Genomic DNA, 24,722 nt, shown 5'->3' on the forward strand with positions numbered 1-24,722 from the left:
GGGCCCCTTTTTTTCTTCCCCTGGTACCATCCCTATCTATGCAAAGGAACAATATCTGAAGGCCTGTGGACAAGTTCTGTGGATCCTAGCCCGTACCTCATTTTCCCCAACCTGGACTAACGTGTGCCTTTATTTAAAATCGCTCAAACTTTTTTTGAGAGTCTGGCTATATTGCTCAGGAGGGCCCAGAACCGGAGCTGGAGCTGCCCTTCCCCTCAGCCTCCCTACCAGTTGGGACTACCAGCACATGCCACCGTACCCAGCTTGCCAAACTTTTTTTTTTTTTTAATCAGTTGTTTGTATGTTGAGACAGGGTCTCCCAGCTCAACCTGGACTCCAACTTGTGATCTTTCTGCCTGAGCCACCTGAATGCTAGGAATTCATGTGTGTGCCACCTCTGGCTCCTGCCTCCCACGCTTCCAATAAAGTTTTCTATCTTGTGCTAATGCAGACACCAAAGACAATTACATGGCTGTATTTCCAGATTCTCAGGAGGCGGAGATTGGGAGGATAGCAGTTGGAGGCTAGCCAAGACAAAATGTTAACTAGACCCCCTCCCCCATCTCAATCAATAGCTGGGCGTGGTAGCCCAAGCCAGCCACACCAGATTCAGGGAGCACATAAAATAGGGAGAAGGGGGTCCTTCCCTACGTGAAACCCTATCCCCAAAATAAAAAAGGACTGAGGACGTGGATCGTGTGAGAGTACCTGCCTAGCAAGCGTGAAGCCTTGAGTTCAACCCCTAGTACCACCAAAAATCTAAAACCAAACCCAACACTCCGTGGAATACGTGTTCCCCCCGCCCCCACTTCCCAGAAGCGGCCTCGGTAGATGTGGCCAACCTAGCGCGCCACAACGGGTTAACAAAAGTTGATTCTGGGTGGAGAAGAGCAGACGTGTTCTCATTGGTGGAAAGTTATCCAGGGGCGTGGCCGGAGAGTCTCGGACCCCACCCCCTTTCCGCAACACCCCCCCCCCCCCCCCTTCTTCACTTTGTACCTTTCTCGCCCCGACTGTGAAGCGGGCCGGGACCCGCCGGGCCAGACCAGACCGGACCCCGGGGGCGATGCGGCTGCTGCCCCTGCTGCGGACTGTCCTCTGGGCCGCGCTCCTCGGTTCCCCACTGCGGGGAGGCTCCGGCCTCCGCCACCCCGTCTACTGGAACTCCAGTAATCCCAGGTAGACGGGCCGAACCGGGCGAGCGCCCCGCCGGGCCTGCGCGCTCCCGGGCTGCGCGCGCCTCCGCCGCTCGCTCTACGCGGCGCCGCCGGAACCCAGCCGCGCGCGCCGGGGCTCCTTTGTTTGAGCCGGCGGGGGAGGGGGAGGGGCGAGGCGCGCCTTGGGTCTCCCCTCGCCCGCACGTGTTGGGGGGACGGGCGGAGGACCCCAGTCCTGAGGCTGGTCGTTGGAGTCTGGGAGCCCGGAGCTGGGGGGGCCTTGGCGCGCGCTTCGGGCCCCGCCCCCTCGTTTCTCTTCTGGGGATCCCGAGCCTCCGGACCCACAGAACCTGGGAGGGGGCTTGGCCCTCGGAAAGAATGCGGTTTGCTCCCGGCAGCCTTCAGTCTCTGGATCTTATTTGGTATCTCTGATTCCATCTCAACCTCTATCGGCCCTACTATTTCTGTCCAAGTTTGGCCCTGCCCTTCTGGTTGAATCACCTTTGGGCAAGTCGTCTGACCTTCCTAACCTCAGTTATGTCATCTGCAAAATGGGCTAATAATACCTGTACCCTGGGAAGTCAGACAGGCTAACTGAGGTCATGTGTGAAAAGAGGTGCAGCCTTCAACAGAAACGACAATTCCTTTCTTTCTCTTGAGCTGCCTGTCTTTGAACCTCGGTATTTTTTTTTTTTTCTCTTTCCATCCTCCTCCCCTCCTCTCCCTGCCTCTCTGCCTTTCCCATCTGTTTTCTTTTCTCATTTTCTACTTCAGACAATCTGTGACTCTGTTCATTTATTCACTAATATTTGATAAGCCAGGACTGTGTGCTGGGGCCTTGGGCTAGGTTGCTGAGGATTAGCAAGATGAGATCAGGACCCTGCCCTGTGGAGAGTCCACAGACCCCCCAGGAAGGCTGGCCCAAAGACAATGGGAGAAGGGAGTGATAAGAGCCATTGTTGTCCTCCTGAATTCTTCTATCTCAGTTCCAGAACAGTGCCTCTGAGTCACTCTAGGGACCCGTGGAAAATTTAGGTTTCTAGCCCCCAGCCCTGACGTTCCTGGTTCATTCATGCACTCCACAAATATTTATTGAGCTCTGCCTTGTGCAGGGCACTTTTCCAGGCACTGAGTATTTCATGGTACAAAATGTACAGAGGCCCCGTCCTTGCTCAGCGGTGTTCTGGTGGGTGTCTGCTGAGCCCAGGAATCTTCCCTCCTAATCAGAGCTCCTTATGCAGGTGGTCCTTGGACCACCCATTGAGGGACTCTTGGAGGCCTTTCATAAATGGAGCTTTACTGTGTCTGGTGGGTGGGGGAGCAGCGGAGTGATTCATGTAGTATTTGATGCTGTGGTGGGTACTGTCTGTCCCAGAGCTTCCCACCTTTACTGGCTCCTTAGGCTGCTCCCAAGAGATGAGGAAGGGACCGCTGAAACAGCTAAAGACAGCAAGATGTGGAGAGGGGCTCCCCACCACACAAGCCTGTAATCCTAGCTCTAAGGATGCTGAGGCAGGAGGATGAGTTCTAGGTCAGACTAGACTACATAGTTAGGCCCTATTTAGGCCCTGTTTAGACACAATGGCTCATACCTTATAGTCTTTGTTATTCAGGTAGTCAGGATCACAGTTTATCGCCAGTCTGGGCAATAAATTCAAGAGACCCCCATCTCAACCAATAAAACCTGGGTGTGGTGGTATATACCTATTGTCGCAGTTGCATGGGAAGCATAAATAAGTGGATTGTAATCCAAGCTGGCCCAGGTATAAACATGAGACCTTATTGGAAATATAATGAAAACAAAAAATAGCCTTTTGGGCTTTAGCAAGTACAAGGACTTGAGTTCAAACCCCATGACTGCCAAAATTAAAAACACGCCACTCAGCACTCATCTCCAGTACCTTCTCTCTCATTCTCATGCACTATTGGGCTAAAGTCTAAAGGACAGTCTGCCCATCACTGTGTTTGGTACTAAGATCTTGACAGTTCCATCTTCTCCGTCTGTAGCTGCTCATGGGCTCTGGCTGCTCCCCTGCCCCTGGGCCCCAGATTCCACCTAGCACTTGTCAAGCCCAGGTATGGGGTGGTGGAGCTTGGGAGGTAGGTAGCATTTCTGAAAGGTAAGGCTAAGCTGACTTGCCTTCTTAAACATATAAGCAAACCTGTTGGGCTGTCTCTCAAGATGTGTCAGTCTGGGGAACTCGGGCCTTTCTGAGCTGCTTTATCTCCAGGGGTGTGGGAGAGGCCAGCAGGGATGGCTGGGTAACTGTATCCCCCATCCTGTACTGTTTTATATGCCTCCCTTCAATCCCTGTGCCCACAGACTGCTTCGAGGAGACGCCGTGGTGGAGCTGGGCCTCAACGATTACTTAGACATCTTCTGCCCACACTATGAAAGCCCAGGGCCCCCCGAGGGCCCTGAGACCTTTACTTTATACATAGTGGACTGGTCAGGCTACCAGGCCTGCCAGGCAGAGGGGGCAAATGTCTTCCTGCGCTGGAAGTGCTCTATGCCCTTTGCCCCCATGGGCCCAGTGCGGTTCTCTGAGAAGATTCAGCGCTTCACACCCTTCTCCCTGGGCTTCGAGTTCTTGCCTGGAGAGACTTACTACTACATCTGTGAGTGATGGGGGCACGCAGCAGGCCTCTTGGAGAAGGTGGGACAAAGAGTGGGGCTTCCTGTCTCTCCACCAGTCTCGGAGGAAGGAGGGGCTGAGCAACGGGAGAGAGCTGGGGGGCGAGGGAGGGTGGTGGCCGGAGCAAAGGACCTGCCAGGGCCATGGACATGGCTGGTACCCACTGGGGTGGTCCCAAGTAAGGAAGAGCTTTTCAGGAACTGGGGAGAGAAGGTGGGAGGATTGGAAACTGAGGAATACAAAGATGCAATGCTGTCATGACTTCTTCCTCCCAATTTCCCACTAGCGGTACCAACTCCCGAGAGTCCTGGCCAGTGCTTGAGGCTCCAGGTGTCCGTCTGCTGCAAGGAGAGCAGTAAGTGGGGTGATGGGAACTGGGGGAGCAGCCCTCCTAACAGTCTGGGGGTCCTAGAAAGGAAGGAGGGAGTGGGGAGGATCTAGGACCATCACCCTAAGATCTCAGGGATCCAGGTGGAGCATTAGGTTCTCCTCCCCCAGTTTAGTCTTGTAAGCATTTCTATTACACCCCCCTCTTTTTTTTTTTTCGGCCACTCTTGGGGCTTGAACTCAGGGCTTAGGCTCTGTGCCTGAGCCTCTTTAGCACGCTACCACTTGAGCCACAGTGCTACTTCTTGCTTTTTCTGAGTTTTGTGTTGGAGAGAAGAGTCTCATGGCCTTTTCTGCCGAGGCTGGCCTCAAACCATGATCTTCAGATCTCAGCCTCCTGAATAGCTAGGATTACAGGTGTGAGCCACCAGCATCTGGCTTACTGTCCTCTTTTTAAGCAGGACTAAGAGAATGTGGTCTCCAGGATAAGGTCCATTAAAACCTTTAGCTAGACACTGGTTGTGTCTAGCAGAGGAGACTTAGAAGTTGGAGATTAGAAAGGATGAGTAGATCATGGGAAGGTGGAATGTCTGGTTTGGAGACCCTGGACAATGAGATGGCAAATGGGAAGGGCAAGAAGGAGGCTGGTGAAGAAATGTGCAGATCCATCACTACCACCCCTTCCCCCTTACAGAGTCCGAGTCAGCCCATCCTGTTGGGAGCCCTGGAGAAAGTGGCACATCTGGGTGGCGAGGTGGGCACACTCCCAGCCCCCTGTGTCTCTTGCTGCTCTTGCTGCTTCCAATTCTGCGTCTCCTGAAAGTTCTTTGAGCCAAGCAGATCCTCCCTGACACCCCAAGGAGCCAGGATGCTCTTGGGACCCTCTGTTGGGAGGGGTCCTTGCCACACCTGCACTGGGAATACCATACCAGACAGACAAGATGGAGCATTGATGAGGGAAAGGAGGGGGGTCTGAGGTGACCCTCACAGGTGCCTGATCCCTCACCACAAGCTGAAGAGGAGCCACCAAGGAGCTGCAGGAAGGCCCTGGCACCCAGGAGCACAGGCAGGACATAAAGTGGCTTTGGGCACCTGCTTTCATGGTCTTATCCCCTCTCCATGGAAGACTGAGATTTGGCGGGATCAACTCCTTGAGCCTTTGAAGCCAAGGCTGAAGACCTAGGGACAGGTGGATTGCTGGTCCAGGGCGAAGGTGAAGAAGTCCTGCCATCTGTGCCCTGTGATCCTCTTCCCAGGGGCAACACTTTGCCCTCCCCAGGGGTCATTTCTCTTGTCTTCTGTGAAGACAGACTTGCCATGATGATGAATTTCATGCTGGTTTGTATTTTTTATAAATATCGGGACCAAACCTTCAATAAAACACCCCTCTTTGTGTTGCCCTTTCTAACCTATTGCCCTCTTGGCTCCTTCCCCAGCACCAGGACTCCCTGAGGCCTGGGCTCCAAGCTTGCCTTGGCCTGACCGGCATGCCAGCTGTGCCCAGGCCATCTATGCCAGGCCTCAGTGGGCACCCCTCTGGGTAGCACGGAGTGGGTGCCAACAACAGCTGTGGAGCTTGGCACCCTCACTCACCTCCCTAGCAGGTTTCATGTGCTGAAGAAGGGGCAGATGCTGATGACAGCCCACCTGCCTGGGGAACTGCACCAGTCCAGGCAGCACCTAGCAGGGTGCTGGGGCAAAAGTGAGGGGTAGTAGGCAGATTGCACGTGGACTTCAGAATGCCCGGGTCCCGGAGCGCTGCCTGCCCTCCCCCTCCCCAAGGGCACTCTGGGCGGTGTCTGGCCTAGAACTGGGAAGGTGGGGTCAGATCAAAGCCTCCTTCCCCAGCGGCCTCTTTGTTCTCCGCTTTTATATGGAGGAGGGGGTGGGGCTGAGGAGGGAGGGCCCCCTTTGCTCTCAGCCCACCTCTGGCAGTTAAGGCTGGGATCACCCCCCCCACACACACATGCCAGATCAGGTCCCTCTTTCTGAATTGTGTCCCGGGTGGAGTCGGAGGAGGGGGGTGCCTCTTCCCCTGCAGCTGTGCTCTACCCGCCCCGTTGCCCCGCAGCCTCCTCTGGCAAGGTGCCGGCCCGCCTGGCACTGAGCCAGCGATCGATAGGTGGATGTTGTGCTGATTAGCTCGACCGGCTGCGGCAGCAAGAGGCAGCGTGTGAACATGGCGGGGGGGGGGGGGGGTTCGCTGGGGGTCCAGAGACCAGCAACACGGAAATGCTGGAGATCGCCAGCCCCTTCCCCCCCCCCATCCCCCGCCTTGCACACCTAGGTCAGACTGGGGTCCTTCTCTGGAAGGGGGCGGGGCTCTCCATCACCATCAGCTCCCGACTTCCGTTACCGTTCATTTCATTCCACGGAGGGCAACCCCGCGGCAGAGCAGCCTGGAGTCCATCCTTTCTCCTGTTCGAGGACACTTTCAGAAAATGCCATGTCTGTCGGTGCTTGTGCCTGATATTTATGAATTAGGACCCTCGCTCCAAACCTCAATCTTTTAACCCGAGTGAGGGTTGGGGCGCTAAAAAGAGTGGAATCTGAGCTGAAGGAGGAGCTGGATCTTGTGGTGCTGAGTTCGAATGCTCTCTACCCTTATCCAAGGAGAATGTCTATATGTTGCCATGGAAACCATCTGTACTGCTACTTCCATCCCCAGGAGAAATCGTAGGTGGGGCCCCTGCCTCTGGTTAGCAGCCCCTGCCTTGGATTCAGAATTATAGAGGTCTCACCCGGCTGTCAGCGGCCCTAGACACCCCCTCTTTGCGAACCAAGCCGGGCGCGCGCGCTCCCGAGTTGCGCTGGCGCGCGGATCCGCCACTGATAAGAACGCATGTGCGAAAGAGACGCGGGGCCCAGTTGGCTTCCACCGCACCCAGACTCACGGGCGCGCACTCGTCCCGGACCCACGCCCTCGCCAGCCAGCCACCCCGCTCCGTGCATGTTTGACGGCTGATACCGAGGCGGCCTAAGGACCCACACGGGGGGGGGGGGGGGCGGGGATGGCATTCAGCCCTCCCCAGCCACAGGCACTCAGGCCCGGTGGTCCCTTCTTACATTCCTTGTCCTCACAGCCTGAACCCTTCGTGGCTGGAGCACTCCTCCAGGAGAGCTAATGCCAAGTCCAATCTCAGGGCCAAGACAGGCTGAAGGTGTTGAGCGGCCTTTTGGGCACCCGGCCCTACCCACCAAAAGTCCTTGAGGCGTGTTCTGGGGCGCGGCTCCAAAAAGCTAGGCAGGCCTGCAAGTTTTGGGGCGTCACCAATCTCTCCTAAAGTCAGCGACAGCTGCGGGTGGGGCCCTCGATTTGCTGGGCCTGCCCCAGTCTCTCCTGAACAGATGCGAAAATTCCACTCATCTCTACCTCGCCCTATCTCCCTGCCCTGAGAGTCTTCTGGACCTGATGGCGTTCCAGACTTCACCGGGTTACAAATCATGCTTTTCTCCCCTTGAGACGAAAGCTCGAAGTTTAAAAAAAATATCCTTTTCTGTGGTCTTTCCTCTCCCTTTCTTTCCTCTTTAATTGTTTTCTTCCTTCCTTCTCTTATTCATTCATGCAGCGCATTGTGAGCTCGGGTGCGCCCTCCATTCAGTTAGCCATTCTAGCTGGGGTCGTCGGGGGATCCCCAACAGTGACGCAACTGAAAAGCATGCACTTTGGCTTCTTAATAGCCAATAGAATCCCAAGGTCTGGGGCATGAGGTCATCTGCGGTAGTGCCCATTGGTTCAGACCTGGAAATGAAAAGGACGTCCCCATAGCAACCGACGGTGCGTCCGAGCGCGCGTTAACCTAGAGTGGGGTCCCGGCTGCTGGAGCTGCTGTGGCAGCTTAAGTTGTTAATGTCCTGGGTTCTGCAGCCCTAACCCAACTAAACTTTTTTCTTTCTTGAGGTCCTTTCTCTCCCTCAAAGTAATGGTCATCACCACTTAGGTGCGGGGGGGGAGGGAGGGGTGACTACTGGCAACAGCACCAGGGTCTTGAGTGCAGAGCTACTGCCACCAGGAATGTCAATTCTCAGATCCTTGTGTTCATCTGCATATCGTCTGCATCTCATTTGCATTCTCTTCATTTAAGGTCAAATTGGGCAGACATCTCCACCTCCCCATCCCTGTCGCTTGTCTGTATCTGCAATCTATTCCCTTAGTGGCTCTCTAATCTATTTCTCAGTTGTCTAACTCCATGCCCCACACCACCTCCCGCTCTCCAATGTCTGAGGTGGGAGAAGGCAAAGCCTTGCTGAAGGAGAAAGGGCAAGGAGTGGTCTCTCCCGCTGGATGCTGGTTGACAGATGGGGAGTGCTGGTCTGCACTGCTTGAAGACCAAATTGGCAAAGCAAGTGGTGGGGGAGGTGCTGAGGCTGGACCCTCAAGGTCTCCAGGGCCAAATCACCCACATGCCTGGCAGGGGTACTGGAACTAGAGATGCCTGGTTCCAGCAAGGGGCAGGCCTGCCCACCTGTCTGGTGCCAGGCAGCTTCCTTCCTCCAATTAAACACTAATGAGATGTCATTAACCCTTACCCTGCCTACTAGCTGTCAGGTAGAGCTCAAATTTACAGTCCCACACTTGAGGGAGAGGGAGAAGAAGAGCCTTTGAGGAAGCTGAGAGGCACTGAGCTCAGGGCACCAGGAAGCAAGAAGGGAGGGCCAGAGGCACGAGCACCATTCATGGTTATTATCTCTGGATTCTAGGAATGAATGGCACTATCCGAATGCATTTATTTTTTGTTCATGGATTCAGAATTATCTATTAAGCACCTCTATTAACTTAATACCAGACTGCATGCTGGATGCTGGGGATTCATACTTGCCTCTTCAAGACACAGACTGACCAATGAATAATTATAATGGCAAATGTAAATGCTAATCTAGAGCTACATATAAAGTATGATGGGAAGACAGGGAAAATAGGCCTTCAGAGAAGGCTTTGATTTTTGAAGGACAAAGATTACGACACAGAGAGGATGTATACAGCAAACTGTATCTAACACAGTGTAGGTCCATGTTTAGATATGTTTTCAGGACTGTTGCTGTCTTCCTTCTCATAGGTGTATGTTTCCTATCTCCTTGCATATAAGTGAATGTATGCATGTTGTCTGTCTCTCTCTGTGCCTGGAATGCCTTCTCCTGAATACATATTGTGGTTTTATTACAGATCAATGTTTGCTGTGAAGCTCTTGTGCAGATTGGCCTGAACCTGCCCAGCCCAAGGGAGAGAAGTAGAGAACTGATATTGGCTCTATGGGAAGGGTGAGCACTGTCTTCACACCTGGAGCCCAGACCCCTGCTTCCCCAAGTGGCAGCAGGCTAGTCAAGAAAGGTAAAGGGCTGGGCCCTGGCTGTGGTAGGGTGTGACCAGGCCATATATCCCTCTGCATCTGACTTCCTAGAAGAGACATAGGGGTTACAGACACAACTCCTCACCAAGATCCTGGGCCCCCTCCCCCAGCGGGTTCTTCTGTCTGTGCTGAGGAGCAGGCCCGCTCAGACCTGTCTGTTGGCATTCTCTCTCTCTCTCTCTCTCTCTCTCTCTCTCTCTCTCTCTCTCCCTCCCTCCCTCCCTCCCTCCCTCCCTCCCTTCCTCTCCCTCCCCCCCCTCTTTTCTCTCCTCTCTCTCAGAACCCAGACCTTCCAGGGGACACAAGAGGGCTGGGAAATGCTGGAGCCTACTGGGAGGTTGCCAGATACTTCACCCTGGCCCTTTGAGGGCTCTCTCCAACCTAGATTCTCACCACCCACTCTGGGGTGCCACGTTTCTGGGCTTTGCCCAGGCATAATCATTGTTGCCCTTGACTGCTAGGGTGGAGGACAGAGCTCTGGGAATGAAAATGGAGTGGATGGTACATTGTGATGTTTCTCAGAAACCACTACCCCTGTTCCCTCTGTCTCCTTGCAGCAAAAACCTTGGGGAAAGTCAGTCTAGACCGTGTTTAGAGGATTATGAAGCTTTGGGGTCTGAAGGGAAGTTAAGAGCTTCTTCTTCCACATGGAAAGGGAGATTTCTTTGTTTTGCTGGTACTGGGGCTTGAACTCAGGGCCCCTTGGTTGCACACACAGGTGGCATTCTATCATTTGAGCCATATCTCCACTTGCAGTTTTGGTTTTTTTTTTTTTTACTGGTTTTATTGGAGATAAAAGTTTCTCAAATTTGTCTACCTAGGCTGGCTCAGATATCAGTGCATCCAGCTTCTTTTTTTTTTTCTTTTTGACTGAAATTCCTCTTTCTCTCAGTCTAATCTTTTCCTACACCTCCTCTACTGTCCAAGTCCCAGGACACCTCTCTCCCTGTGATGATTTAGGGAAACTTAGAATTGAAAGGGGCTGGACACTGGTGGTTCATACCTATAATCCTAACTACTCAAGAGGCTGAGATCTGAGGATTATGGTTTGAAGCCAATCCAGGCAGAAAAGTCCATGAGACTCTTATCTCCAATAAACTACCCAGAAAAACCAGAAGTGGCATTGTGGCTCAAGTGGTAAAGTACTTACCCTTGAGCACAAAGAGTCTCAGGGACAATGTCCAGGCTCTGAGTTCAAGCCCCAGGACCAGTTAAATATATATATATATATAAAGGCTCACACTTGTAATCCTAGCCAATAAGGAGGCAAGGATCATGGTTCAAAGCCAGCCCAGGTAGGAAAGACAATGAGAGTCTCATCTCCATTTAACCAGCCAAAAACCAGAAGTGGAGCTGTGGCTCAAATGATAGAACACTATCCTTGAGAGAGGAGGGACAGTGTCCAAGTACTGAGTTCAAGCCCCAGGACTGGCACAAAAAAGAAGAAATGTGAGGGAATAAATATAAAAGGGAGTCTGGAGCTGTGTGGGCGGGGGGAACTAACACATAACCTCTTCACCATGATGATGCTGAGTCTCTATTAGTCAAACCCTAAACACTGCTTAGATTCTCAGATGTAATGGATTGTGATCCTCTTAACAACCAACTCCTTAAGCAGGTAGGGGTATTATTAGCCCCATTGTACAGATAAGAAAGGAGTCCTGGAGAAGTGACAAGCTTGACCAGTGAGTGGAACCAGGCTGTGACCTCATGCTGCCTCTGTCCTCATTTTTCTCTGAGTACTCTCAGAGGTACATGTTCCTCCAGTGTAACACCCCAGCGATGCTACCCTGCTCAGATCTCTTGAAGTCAAGAGATCAACAGAAGGATTCAGTAGAGGGAGCAAGACATGTCTAAAATCCGGAAGTTATCACTTGCTGACCCCACCCACTAAGTCCTGTATCCTCATTTCCTGTGTCTCGAGACCAAACTCAGGGGCACCTTGCTCCCCATTTTCAGTCATATGTGTGTCAACTCAGGCAGGTTAGTACACCACACACACACACACACACACACACACGCACACACACACACACACACACACACACACACACACACACACACACACAGATGGAAATCAGAAGATACATGCATCACTCTCTGGTAGGTGGTAGGTGTCCATGCACAGGACGGCAGACACAGACTGCCTGGACCCATGGAAGGTGCAGAACCTGTGAATATTTCATGCCAGGAGCTGGCGGCTGCCTCTCCTGCTCACACGCGTGCCTGATCTTCCTTCTCACAGGCTCCTTGTTTATTTGTTTAATGAATTATTTATCCAAGCTCCCCCCCCCTTCCCTCCCAGCCTCCCCCTCCTCCAGGCCCTAGCCTCCATGATTTATTAAACGCAGAGCACAGCTCTGTGGTTGCCACCCGCTGTCCCAGGAGCTGCCTTGGGCCACACAGCCTGAGAGCTCGCTCTGCCCCAGACCTGTTCAGCTCCCTGTTTCCTTGGGCCCTGGGGAGTGGGGGGAGTGAGGCACCTGTGTCAAAGGACTCTCAGGGGACCTGAGCTCAATGCTCCTAGAGAGATCATAGCAGCCAGCCATGTTCTGGCAAGCCCTGGGGTCAGTTGGGATTGAAACGAGAACCTGAAGGTGAAGAGAAAGGGGGCATGAGGCCCAGAAGGAAGACTAGCCAGGAGCCAATCTCAGCCTCTACAGAATCCCTCACCCCACAGACAGTAATCAGAGCAAAACCTTGCACACCAGGCTGGGTGTGCACCATAGCACAGAATAGGCTATGACCCACTGGGGCAGGGGAAATCAGGAAGGCAGTATTATGACTCTCAAGCAAGCTATTTATCTATTTATTTTGTGCCAGTACGGGGGCTTGAATGCAGGCCTGGGCACTATCCCTGAGCTTTTTTGCTCCAGGCTGGTGCTCACTTCCGGCTTTTTGCTGGTTAATTGGAATAATGAATGTCATAGACTTTCCTACCTAGACTGGTTTTGAACTGTGATCCTCAGATCTTAGCCTCCAGAGTAGCTATGATTACAGGCATGAGCCACCAATGCCCAACCAGCTTTATAATTGTTTCCAAAAATTTAGGTCTTTGTAGTAAGAATTGTTTGATGAAACTTACCATTACTGAATTCATATTCAGTAAATATGGGCGAATGTGTTACGCAGGTACATGCACCAGATTACGATGCCAAACATACATCCTACTCTGGGTCATAGTCAGGAATGATGTCCTTATGTTCAAACAAAAGCCTAGACCCCATTGATAGAGGCCTACCTTGGTTCTTCTGTGATCCAAATGCCCATGGAGAAAAACCTGCATCTTCAGACCAGGTCCCAGGTCCATGGACAGAGAGACCTAGTCCCTAGGGAATCCCAGATCTCATGAGTATTGGCTGACAGGCCTAGGTTTATGGTTGAAGGAAGCTGCCACATACAATTGTGCAGTTTGTGACACAAAGGAGTCACAGAAGGGCAAGAGGAGGCTGACATCAGCTCAAGCTCCCTGACTAGAATGGGAAAACAGACTCACCTCCCACCGAAGCAAGCAGCACCTTTGTTTTTGGACAAAGGCACTGCTTGCCAAGAGATGCACCCTAGGGACAGAGTCTGCATAGAAGGGTGCCTTTTTAAATCTACACAAAGGCCTGAATCAGCCAGCAGCCTCATGGACAGAGGCCTAGATTCCAGAGCACCAGATTCCATGGACATGGATCTAGGCCCCACAGAGAGTATTTCAAATTAAAAACCAGACTTAGGCCCATAGAGAGAGCTGTTTAAACACTACACAGAAAGAGCTCTAGATTGAAGCTCAGTCATTATTAGAGTACTAGATGTGGGGTGCTAGATTCTAAAAAGAAACATCTGGGCCCTACAGTAAAAGGCCCAAAACTTTAAGGAAGATTTCGTTTCTTTCTTTTCTTTTCCTTCCTTCCTTCCTTTCTTCCTCCCTCCCTCCCTCCCTCCCTCCCTCCCTTCCTCCCTCTTCCTTTCTTTTTTGCCAGTCCTGGAGCTGGAACTAGGGTCTGGGCACTGTCCCTTTTTTTTTTTTTGTCGGTTGTGGGGCTTGAACTCTGGGCTTGGCTGCTGTCCCTGCACTCTTCAGCTCAAGGGGAGTACTCTACTGCTTGGGCCACAGCGCCACTTCCGGTTTTCTAGTGGTTTATTGGAGATAAGAGTCTCAGGGACTTTCCTGCCTGGGCTGGCTTTGAGCCTCGATCCTCAGGTCTCAGCCTCCTGGGTAGCTAGGATTACAGGCGTGAGCCACCAGCACCTGGCTTGGGCACTGTCCTTGAGCCTCTCTGTTCTCAAGGCTGGTGCTCTACTACTTGAGCCACAGTGCCACTTCTGGCCTCTTCTGTTTATGTGGTACTGAGGAATTGAACCCAAGGCTTCATGCATGCTAGGCAAGCATTCTACTGCTGAGCCACCAGCCCCAGGACCTCATTTCTATAGACATAAATAAAGGATTCAAAAATGAAATCTAAAGGCCTGGACCAAACTGGCAAGCTCCTACTCACTATGTATATTGAAAGTCTTTCTGCTAACTGTGGGTCCTACAGAGAGAAGGCTACCTTTGTGGAGCAGTGGGTACGGGTCCAATAGGACAGAAGACAGGGATTTGTGGCCCCTGGAGTAGACAGGTGAGCATCATTTGGGTGAAACAAATCTCCCTGAGGATGAGGAGTCTGGGGGCAGGGAGAGCTGTTTGCAAAGTCCCCCACTCCCATCCTTAGGGACCTAATTTACTTTCTGGCTCCTGAGAAGAAGAGATCTCCTGGGGTGGAGAGTAGCCCACAGAGGATGAAACCCCGTTCTTGCCTGGCAGTAGCTAGGCACAGAGGCCTATTGTGGATGGCAGTGTGCCTCCCAGCACCCGACACAGGCTTGTAGTCAGAGGCCTGTCCTACCAGGGATGAGCAGATGGAGGGATCCTGGGCAGCTGTCCTCCTTCCTGAAGCACAGTAGCAAAATAGCATTACACCTGCCTCTCTGGGCAGAGGTGGCTGTTGTGAGACCTGAGAATCTAGTCAGGACTGGTTCTACCTGGTCAATCTCAGTCTGAGCTTCTCCAAAAGAAAGGAGATAAAGGGTGGAGGTCCACTAGGTCTGGATTCTGGAGCCTTCTGAATTCCTACTTTCTAGGAAAAGAAGTATGGGTGTGTAAGAGGATACACATGGGTTTGCATTTGAAAAATTGTTACGCATGTTGGTGACTAGATATATGCTATGTCTATGTGTCTGTTCATGGGCTATGTTTCTACAGATCTCTAGTCTTCTGGTATTACATTTACCTCTGTGTGTGTGTGTGTGTGTGTGTGTGTGTGTGTGTGTGTGTGTGTGTGTGTGGCATGCCCATCTTTCTATATTGTGTCTGGTTTGTGTGCCCTTTATTGTATGTGTGTGTGTGTGTGTGATGTCTCTGCTTGGATGTCCCTATGAGGACAAGGACTTTGTTGAGACCTAGATTACAGGTGTTCTGCTCTGCCCTTGGGTCAGCGTTTATGGGAAGAGGAGTGGGAATGCCTGCGGACACGACTGGGGGCACCAGGAGGGGCCCTGCCTGAGAGCAAGTTGAGGGGCCCTTTGTAGTTGTGCCAGGAAAACCCGCTTGGCTTGGGCTGGCTCCATCCCCAGGCCTCCTCCTGCGCCTTGGGCCCTGGCCTGCCAAAGGTCTTTCTGCAGCCAGTACTGACATTCTTGGAGGCTGAGCTGCTTCTACTCCAGCTCCAAGAGAAAACTAGCTTCGTGCTGCTCAGCTAGGGATTCAAGTCTAGCTAGCTGTCAGGTCTTTTGGTGTCATCTAAGAGCTTCTCCACCACCCTTCTGTGCCCACTTAACTCTTCAGGAACATGAGAAGGGCATGGAGGAAGCAGAAGGTTCGATTGTTCAGACATGAAAGTGGTCTGGTCCTCTTCATTCAGAGGTGGACCTTCCCCTTTTCAACACTCCTCCCTTCACTCCATCCCCAGGAATGAGCGGGCCCACCAGATAAAGCTCCCCATTTGGGGCTCCCACATCCTTCTAGAAACTGTGGGTAGCCATAGACACAGGACCAGTTGTAGGAAACAACCTAAGAGAGGAGAGGCACGCAGGTTGCTCCTGAAGGGGCAGCACCGTCCCCGGCGCCCACGCGCCGCGCGCGCCCGGTGCAAGTGGGGCGGGGACTGGTGGGAGCGCGCCAGGGGCGGGGCCTCGGGCGCGCGCACAGGAGGGCGGAGGTAAAGGGCCGTGGGCGTGGCCTAAGGCTGGGGGCTGGCGGCGGCGGCAGCAGGGAGCTGGGAAGCTGAGAGCCGGGAGCGCGGGGCTCAGTCGGGGGGCGGCGGCGGCGGCGGCCTCGGGGATGGCGGCGGCTCCGCTGCTGCTGTTGCTGCTGCTCGTGCCCGTGCCGCTGCTGCCGCTGCTAGCCCAAGGGCCCGGGGGGGCTCTGGGAAACCGGCATGCGGTGTACTGGAACAGCTCCAACCAGCAGTGAGTCGGGGGCCCCGGGGAGTCCGGGGAGCCCGTGCGTCCCGTGTCCGTGAGAGGGAGAGCTGGTGGGCCGGAGAAGTCCTGGGGGAACCCGGAGTGGGAGTCCTGCAGACCGGAGGCTGGGGGCTGGGAGACGAGGGAGAAGGGGGTGCACTCCGTGAAACTCGGGGCGGGGGGTGTCTGAGGGAGGTAGAGTAAGCAGCGGTGAGCCGTGCGGGGGAGGCTGCCGGGGGCCCCCCGATCCTCATCTTGGCTTGTCTCTGCACTCGCCGCTGGAATAGCTTGCCCCTGTCCCACAGCTCCCTCCGTCTTCACTCCCGCTGGCTGCTGGGTCGGGGTCTGGGAGCACCGGTGTGCTAGGGATAGGCCGCCGCATCTGGGGGCCCCGGGATGACCCGTTTTTCAGCCATGAGGGTTTCAAAGGGCTCTGCCGAGGACTCTGGCTTTAGAGAGCAGGGTCCGGAGCCGCGGCAGGAAGTCCGACCCAGCGCCTCCCCTGACCCGAGGGGAGGAGGGGGGTTGCCCTGGTTGTGTGGACGGAGCCGCCGGCGGTGAGCAGGGGCTGGGTCGCCGAGTTGGGAGGACCCGCGAGTGCTGCTTGGGTGAGAACGGGAACGTGGGGGAGCCGGTGACAGGGAAGGAGGCTGGCGGAGATGTCGGCGTGTCACACGCGCACACACGCCGGGGCTGGGGACGGCGAATGGCACCAAGTGTGAGCGGGCGTGCGCGGCTGTCAGGGTGCGAGTGTGTCTGAGTGTGTGATTTGTGTGTCTGCGTCGGCGATCGTCTCGGGGTGGGAGCGGGCGGCGGGTCGGGGAGGGGGCTGCGGCCGGGTGTCCGCGTGGCCGGCCTCGTCTGCGCTGGGGTGGCTGTCGGCGCCGCCGCGGTCTGGGCGGGTGTCGGGGCGGCCCTGTGGTTTCCCGGGGTGTGTGGTTGGGCGGCCGGGGGCCGGCTGCGGGACTGGGGCTTCCTTCTGCTCAGTCCTCGCTGCCCTTGTGTTCTCCTCCCCGCGGAGCCGCCGTGTGTGTCACCCCGGCTGCCTCAGTGTGTGTCGGTGTGTTGGTAAGGGGAGGGGATCCTTGGGGACGTGGGGGTCACTGTCACACCTGCCCGGGCGGTGGCGGCAGCACCGCCTCTGGCTTCCCACCCCGAGGCCTACTAAGGAGCAAATGGTGAGACCCCAGGGGAGGGGACCGGGAGGGCCGGGCGGCCGCGACCCCCAACCTTCCGGGGAGGGGCTGCCGCTCGCCGCTCCGCTCTTTGTTGTTTGGGGCTCTGCGCCTCCCCCTCTTCTTCCTCGCGCCCGGAGTGTCAGACTGGGGGTGGGGATGAGCCAACGACGCCCCCCCCCTCTGGCTTCCCATGGAAACCTCGGGGGTGGGGATGCGGCCCCTCCCCCCCCGGAGCGGGACGCGGAGATCTCCGGGGGGGCTCTGAGGGCTGACTCCCCGGTCCCTCCCCCAGACGAACCCCTCCGACCCCCGCCCCGCGGGAGTCTGGCGGGGAGTTGAGACCTCGCAGGTGAGGGGCCCCGGGCTCCCCGCCACCCTCGGGGCAGCCGGGTGTTCCTTTAGTGGAAGGTAGAGACGGAGGGGAGGGGGTGCGGGCATAGCCTTGAGGGGGTGTCGATCGGGTTCCCCGCCCCCGCATACACCTGGGCGCAGGTGAACGCTCCGGAAGGGGGTGGGGGCGCCCGGTTCCGGGGCCTCCTTTCTGCCCTCTCCATTCCCGTGCCGGCCTGGACCAGCGCAGGTAGCAGGGGGCGCCCGCCGGGCCGGGAGGCTGCCGCCGCCCCCGCCTCGCTTCCCTGGCCTTTGTTGCCGCTGCGCCCGGGCTCCCCGGCTCCCTCACTGCGGCAGCCGCGGCCCCATAAATCGTGAGAGCGACGTGCTCCGGAGCCGGGAGTGGAGAGGGCCGGGGAGCTGGGGGCGGGGCCGGGCCGAGCCACAGGCTCCCGCGCCCCCTCCCCCCGGTCACGTGAGCCCAGCTCGGGGCTGCTACCACCCGTCACGTGCGGAGGGTCTCGGCCCCTTGGGGTCACGTGGGGGAGGGTCTCACGACCCCGCCTCCTGGGGTCACGTGGGCGGGTGCTGGTGGGATGCGTGCTGCGGCCTTGACAGGCCTGGGGGGGGGGGGGGGCAGCGGTCCGGAGGCGGTCACCGAGGCCCCTCCTTTTAGTCCCCGGGAAGAGACCTGTTCCCAACCTGGCCTAGAAACCAGGTATGGGGTGGGGGGAAGGGCTGTTTTGGAGGGAAGCCTGCGGGAGTGAGCTGGAGAGGTTCCTCGGAGCCCGGGATTGAATTTGGAGGCGGCCCAGGGCCAGGTGTGCGCCCCCTCCCCGCCGGCGCCTCGTTTCTTTGCGGAACTGAGCAAAGGTTGGTCCTCGAAACCCCTTTCCCGAGCAGTCTCGCTCCCTGTCTCTATCTCTGAAATCTTTGTTGCTGATCTCTTTGATTCATACGTTCATTCAGCAAATATTTACTGAGCCTCTACTACGTCCCTGAGGATCTCCTCTCTCCCGGCCGCCGAGTGTCGGTGCTGCACCCTCACAGCGTCCCTGAGCCTCTGCTTTTCGTCTCTGGTCTCCCTCTCCGCGGTCGTGGGCCTCTCCAGATGAGCCTCCAGCTCTTCCCCCGGTTCCCGGTCTCCCCTGCGTTCTTGTTCCTCGGCCCTCCCTCTCGGTTTCTGGCCTCCCTTCTCTCTCTCTCTCAGTCTCCTTCCCTTTCCCTCGCAGTGAATCCGGGCTCCGTTAGCCTCTCTTCTCCAAGTGTGCCTCTGTCACTCCCTCTCTGTGTCTGGCTTTCGGCTGGTCTCTCGCTCTCTCCGCCGCTGCAGATCAATAAACCTTCGCCGCCGCCGCCGCCGCCGCCGCCGCCGCTGTCGCAGGCACGAGGGGCGGGGATGTTGGGCGCTCAGATCCTCCTCCACCGACACGGTCTAGGGGAGCCCCTGGCCCAGAAACCCGATGGCAGGACCCAGACCCCCAGGGCGCCGAGGCCTAGGACGCCCGAGGGCCGCGGGGGTGTCGGCGCGTACGCGCCGCCGCGCGATCACTGCCGCCTCCGCCCCCAGTCTCCCCAGGCCCCGGCGCGCGGACCCCACGCCGCGCACACGTGGTCCTGCCTCGCCTGCCGGAGAGGGCGGCGCGCAGCGTCGGGGGCGCGCGCTGAAGGAAAGAACCCGGTGTCTCCATCCCTCCTCCTCTCCCTCTACTTGCTCCCTGGCGTCTGAGGCCAGGGGAGGGGGTTTAACAAGTTCAAGGCCCCTGGAGAGACCCTTTCCCTACTCCCTTGGTCTTGTTAGACACCCTGTTTACCTGCCCGTAATTGCCCCGGGGGGAGACGTTTGCTCCTTCCCAGCTCCCCTGCCACCCACCCTACCCCCTCTGCGGACAGCCAGGGAGGCCAGGCACTGAAGGAGTGAAGAAAAGGGGTCGGGATGTGCCCCGGGGCGTGTGAGCGGGGAAAGGACCGAAATGACGTGGTGAGGGGACATCCCTTTTAGAAGAGCTATGTCGACACTCGCTTTTTCTTCGAGAGAAGTGGGAGGCAAGAAGAGGATGAAGTGGGGGAAGAATAGAAAATTGTCTGAAGGAGCCGGGTACAATCCAGCCCTCAGATCCCAGCCCCCCCCGGGGGTGGGGCCCTGGAGGCGGGGCTAGCAGCGGAGCTCTTCTGAGGCCTAGCAGCACCTCCCTCTTCACTGTTAGGTAAGGGAGGATGACAGATTCAATTAAAGCGCCCAAGCTGAGCAGACAGGTCGGGTCTCCTAGGAGTTGTGGCTTGGGATTCTTGGCACCCAGCCCTCTGTCCCCCTTCACCAGATACCAACAGGACCCAGCCAGCAGGTCTTTCTCTCACTACCAAGCTTTATAAGAAGAGCACATTTCAGGGGCCTTTCTTGCCACCCACTCAGAAATAGGTGAGAGATGGCTTCTTTTCCCTTGTGGCCATCCATCAATCTTTTTATAAGGCTGGTCCCACCCTGTTGAGGAAACTGAGGTACCTGCAGAAATATCTCTATAGAGTTGGTTGCTCCCTGCTGGAATGGGGTGTGTGGTAGTAGGAACTGGGCCGTAGGGCAGGGAGGGACTGTTCAGAATGAGACTGGAAACATGGGCGAGGCTCAAGGACAGAGGCCCCTGTGTGGCTAAATGGCTGCTTAAGACCTGGCACCCTATAACGATGGCCCCCTCCCCAAAGCCTGAGGGAAGGAACAAGAGACTGTGGGGTTGGGATGGACAGAGGAGCCTGGGGTGGTGCCTGGGAGCTAGGCCTAGTCTAACCCGTTTTCCTGCTCTCAGTGCCCCAGGCTGAGACTCCTGCCCACCTGAGTACCAGGGCCAGGGAGGGGCCAGAGTGACCCATCACTCCCATGGGAATCAAGTGGGACTGCTGGCATTTATGATGACTCAAGAAGGCTATGCCCATTCTTCCTGGGGTGCCGACACACCAGCTCTCCTCTATCTGACTCACTACCAGGCTTGAGAAGGGGGCAGCACAGGCAAAGCCAAGAAAGTAGGGTCAAGGACCTGCCTCATGCAGAAGCCTTGGAGCTCATGTCCCTAATGAGTCTAATTACTGTTTGTAGAACTGGGTGGTTCCTGGTGACATGGAGATCCAGCCTCTCCCCTCAGGGAGTTCCCAGGGACTTAAGGACCCCAGTGGTTTGACATTATGGCAGATACCCCATGCCTTCCTGTGTCCCTCGCACTCCTCTGACAGTGGCAATATGTGTGGACCTACCCTGAAGAGATTAGGGAAAACCCCTGCCCACCTCCACATTTCTCTCTCCCATCCCCACACCACTGGGTACCACCACTGAAGGCTTCAGACTAATACTTTGATGGTGACTAGAAAGGCGGGTGAGGATTATAGTGACAGCATCTGCTTCCGAGTCCCAGACTCTGAACTGGAAAGTGAGAGGCACAGTCACCTTGTCTAGGCACTGTGCCACTACTCAACCTAGCATGATCATTGGGGGTGGGAGACCTTGGCACCCAGGTAGAAGAGGGAGGTGCATAATGAGATGGAAGTTCTGGCTGGTTGGCATGATGCCACTGTGAGGCTGAGTCCCACCGTTCCCTGTCGTGTCAAGTTATTGAGGGCTTAATTGTCCATGGCCTTAGAGTGGAAGCAAGGAACACTCAAAATCCACAGGTCAGGGATACAGTCATACAGGGAAAGCAGAGAGACCCTTGCTTGGTTGGCTGGGGTCAACCAATACTGGTATGAGACTCAGCACACATGCAACCTAGCTTTTCTAAGTGCCGCCTATGAGTGGGCGGTGGACATTTTTGTTCCTGTGCCATAGAACTTGTGCATGTATATGCATGAAGCCGCCATGCGTGCGGATGTGAGGGCAGGTTCTGTTGGACTGGCCTTGGTGTGTGTGTTGGGGGGGGGGGGCTGGCAGCCGCTAGGGAAGCATGCTGGAAGAAGTGATCAGAGGGTGTATGTCCCATTGAAGGAATCCCTCTACTTTCACCCTTCCCTTCCATCCTTGCCTTCCGTCCTCCGGGCTGATGAATTCTGGGGAATGGATGGAGGAAATCCGGGCCCGGGTCTAGGAGTCGCTGGGGCCTGCGCCGTATCTGTGGCAACCACAGCGTAGGCTTCCCCCTTTTCCCTCCGCCCCTCTTTGCTCGCCTCTTTTCCTTTGGAGGCAGCCGGGCTTCCCTGCGCCTTTGCTCCCCTCTGGTGGCCGCCAGGAGAAGGACAGGCCAAGAAGGAGAGGGCACGGAAGGATAGCGAGGGGGCTGGCGGCACTAGGGCCCCGGGGACAGAGACCCGAGTGGAGAAGGGAGGAAACTCAAGAGGGAAAGTCGGAAGACTCCGGGGACCCCAGGGACGGTCTGCGGAGCGGTGACGTGCAAAGCGGGTTGGCGTTGGGGTTTCTTCTCTCTGACCCGCTTCCTTTTCCCTCCCACAGCCTGCGGCGAGAGGGCTACACCGTGCAGGTGAACGTCAACGACTATCTGGATATTTACTGCCCTCACTACAACAGCTCAGGGGTGGGCCCCGGGGCGGGGCCCGGGCCGGGCGGCGGGGCGGAGCAGTACGTGCTGTACATGGTGAGCCGCAGCGGCTACCGCACCTGCAACGCCAGCCAAGGCTTCAAGCGCTGGGAGTGCAACCGGCCGCACGCCCCTCACAGCCCCATCAAGTTCTCGGAGAAGTTCCAGCGCTACAGCGCCTTCTCGCTGGGCTACGAGTTCCACGCCGGCCACGAGTACTACTACATCTGTGAGTGGCGGTCCCGGGGGCGGGGAGGAGAGAGGAAGGGAGGGCGAAGGCCCCGGAAGTTAGAATGAGTGACAGCCGGGGAGGAGGCCCCGAGGGTCTGGGGTCGGCCTGAGAGGCCATCGCGAAGCTCAGAGTTGAGCGTGAAACTCCAGGATGCAGCGTGAGGTCTGGGCCAGCAGCCCCTAAGTGGCCGCGAGGCTGAGAGGGGTGGTCTGGTGACAGTGCCAAGTTGGGGCAGTGGAGTGGGGTGCGAGTTCTTAGCGCTAGGGCTGACAGGAGCCCCAAGGACCAGTGTCGCAGAGGCCCAGTGGGGGAGCTGCGGAGGGAGATGGACCGAGGGCAGTTTGGAGGGGGTGAGAAGGAAAGTCTTGGATCAGGACACCGGGCACAAATTGGGGCGAAAGTGACTCAGGCCCAGTCTCCTCCCCAGCCACGCCCACCCACAACCTGCACTGGAAGTGTCTGAGGATGAAGGTGTTCGTCTGCTGCGCCTCTAGTAGGTATCATCGACTCCTGGCCACACCCCCATCCTTGCCTTCCCTGCTTTGGGGCTCCCCTAGCTTCCTGGGGGTGGGGGCTGAGGGCACAGGCAAGGGGGACTTACTCCCCAACAGTAGCAAGCGGGGGGGATCCTGGCCCTGACTCTCCCCTCCTCTCTCCCCACCCGTACCCCACCCCGCAGCATCGCACTCCGGGGAGAAGCCGGTCCCCACTCTCCCCCAGTTCACCATGGGCCCCAATGTGAAGATCAACGTGCTGGGTGAGTCTGCGCAGCGCCCTCTGGTGGCCACTGCTGAAACCGCAGCCCCCTTCCTGGTGCCCGCTCATCCCCGCATGCCTACCCCTGGGACACCCATCCTTCCTGCCCCCATGGGTGGTCACGTCCCCGGCTCCAGTGCTGCTGCCGCGTGCCCCCGCCCCCGGCGCGCGGCCCAGCCCTCACCAGCCTGTCTGTTCATGTGTCCACAGAAGACTTTGAGGGAGAGAACCCCCAGGTGCCCAAGCTTGAGAAGAGCATCAGCGGGACCAGCCCCAAGAGAGAACACCTGCCCCTGGCTGTGGGCATCGCCTTCTTCCTCATGACACTCTTGGCCTCCTAGCTCTGCCCCCCTCCCGTGGCAGGGAGAGACGGGGCGGGGCTGAGAAGGAGCAGGGAGCCTTTGACCTTTTCAAGGGACGCCTAGCTGTGGGGGCCTATATTCCTCCTCCCCTGGCTGGAAGTGGGGTCTGCACCGAACATCTGTGCCTGCCCCTCTGCCCCCTCCCTCCAGGTAGGGCACTGTAGTGGACTAGGCACAGGTGCCACCACAGGTCCTGGATGGCCTTGTGGCTTTGGTAATATTTGGTACCAAACTTGGGGGCCATATAGGGCAGTGGCTCAGGACCCTCTGACCCCCTGGTACTTTTCCCTGGCCCTTGGTGCCCTCCCCCTTTGTCCCATCAGAGAGACAAATATGCCCCAGAGAGAGCAAATGGCAACCTGGGAAGTGCCCCCATTACTCTCCTCCAGGGACAGAACATGGGGAGGGGACTAGATGGGAGAGGGGGTTACACTAGCTGCCGCCTCCTTCCCCTGTTTACAGCAATAAGCACGTCCTCCTCCCCCCACTCCCCTCACAGGATTGTGGTTTGGATTGAATCCAAGTTTACAAATAGACACCCCTGGGGAGGCAGGCAGTGGACAGGGGTGGCAAGGGGTGGGTGCCAGGCAGGCATGTACAGACCCTATATCTCTATATATAATGTACAGACAGAGTCCTTCTCCCTCCTTAACCCTGACCTTTCTGAACATCCCCTTCCAGCTTCAGACCCTTTCCCTACCAGGCTAGGCCCCCCCTGGGGACCCCCGGCCCCTCTTTTGTCTTCTGTGAAGACAGGACCTATGCAACGCACAGACACTTTTGGAGACCGTGAGAGACAACAACGCCCCCTCCCTTCCAGCCCTGAGCCGGGAACCAACTCCCAGGACCTTGCCCTGCCCACCCTATGTGGTCCCCACCCATCCTGGGCCTTTTTCAAGTGCTTTGGCTGTGACTTTCATACTCTGCTCTTAGTCTAAAAAAATAAACTGGAGATAAAAATAACTGAGTGCGTGTGATTTCAAGGGGGCCATCACCCTTCTGATTCACCGGCCAAATCCCACAAGGCTCAGGGCCCCAGGTAGGCTGGGGATTCTAGGCCAAAGAGTCCACTGAGCACCTTGTTATATGGCTTGTCTCCTTTGGGAGAGGCAGCTCTGTGTGGAGAGAGCGCAGAGCCTTTGAGCTGGGCCTGGATGACTTTAGGTGAGTCCCTGAACGGCTCTGGGCTCAGGTATTCCATCGGAAACCTGAGCTGTCATCTCTATGTGTCAGGGTTGGGGTGAGGATGAAATGCTGTGGGGAGTGAAGGCTCAATCGACAATGGGGTTCTCCCTTTTTTCTCACTCCATGCTGTAATCAGAGGTTCTTGGCTGGGGTCTATGGATTCCAGGGGATTTGTGAACCTAGATAGGAAAACAATGACATCTTTATTTTCACTCACCTGTAACAAATTTAACATTCTCTTCTGTACTTGGGCGACAAGCCACAATAG

General features: G+C 56.4%; 1 protein-coding gene across 6 annotated transcripts; it reads left to right on the forward strand.

The window, feature by feature from the left end:
• Nucleotides 1-1,004: 1,004 nt before the first annotated feature.
• Nucleotides 1,005-24,232, forward strand: LOC138815494 (ephrin-A3). 6 transcript variants are annotated; one of them, XM_070004931.1, is made up of 5 exons: nt 1,005-1,179; nt 21,835-22,148; nt 22,579-22,644; nt 22,831-22,908; nt 23,118-24,232. In XM_070004931.1, the coding sequence occupies exons 1-5, from the start codon at nt 1,067-1,069 to the stop codon at nt 23,246-23,248; spliced, it is 702 nt and encodes a 233-aa protein (XP_069861032.1). In that variant the 5' UTR covers nt 1,005-1,066; the 3' UTR covers nt 23,249-24,232. The 6 variants fall into 6 exon arrangements, with proteins under 6 accessions (XP_069861032.1, XP_069861029.1, XP_069861031.1 ...); XM_070004930.1 differs by lacking the exon at nt 1,005-1,179 and adding an exon at nt 9,430-9,449; XM_070004926.1 differs by lacking the exon at nt 1,005-1,179 and adding an exon at nt 15,675-15,903.
• Nucleotides 24,233-24,722: the final 490 nt, after the last annotated feature.

This window comes from Dipodomys merriami, unplaced genomic scaffold (assembly GCF_024711535.1).
Source record: "Dipodomys merriami isolate MVZ:Mamm:240054 unplaced genomic scaffold, mDipMer1.0.p SCAF_644, whole genome shotgun sequence".
Lineage (NCBI taxonomy): Eukaryota > Metazoa > Chordata > Mammalia > Rodentia > Heteromyidae > Dipodomys > Dipodomys merriami.

Excerpts from the sequence above, each read along its gene's own strand:
- LOC138815494 (XM_070004926.1), top strand. The coding sequence starts at position 15,776 with ATGGCGGCGGCTCCGCTGCTGCTGTTGCTGCTGCTCGTGCCCGTGCCG. Across the intron at positions 15,904-21,834 it reads TGGAACAGCTCCAACCAGCA|CCTGCGGCGAGAGGGCTACA; the intron begins GTGAGTCGGGGG and ends TCCCTCCCACAG. Across the intron at positions 22,909-23,117 it reads TGTGAAGATCAACGTGCTGG|AAGACTTTGAGGGAGAGAAC; the intron begins GTGAGTCTGCGC and ends ATGTGTCCACAG.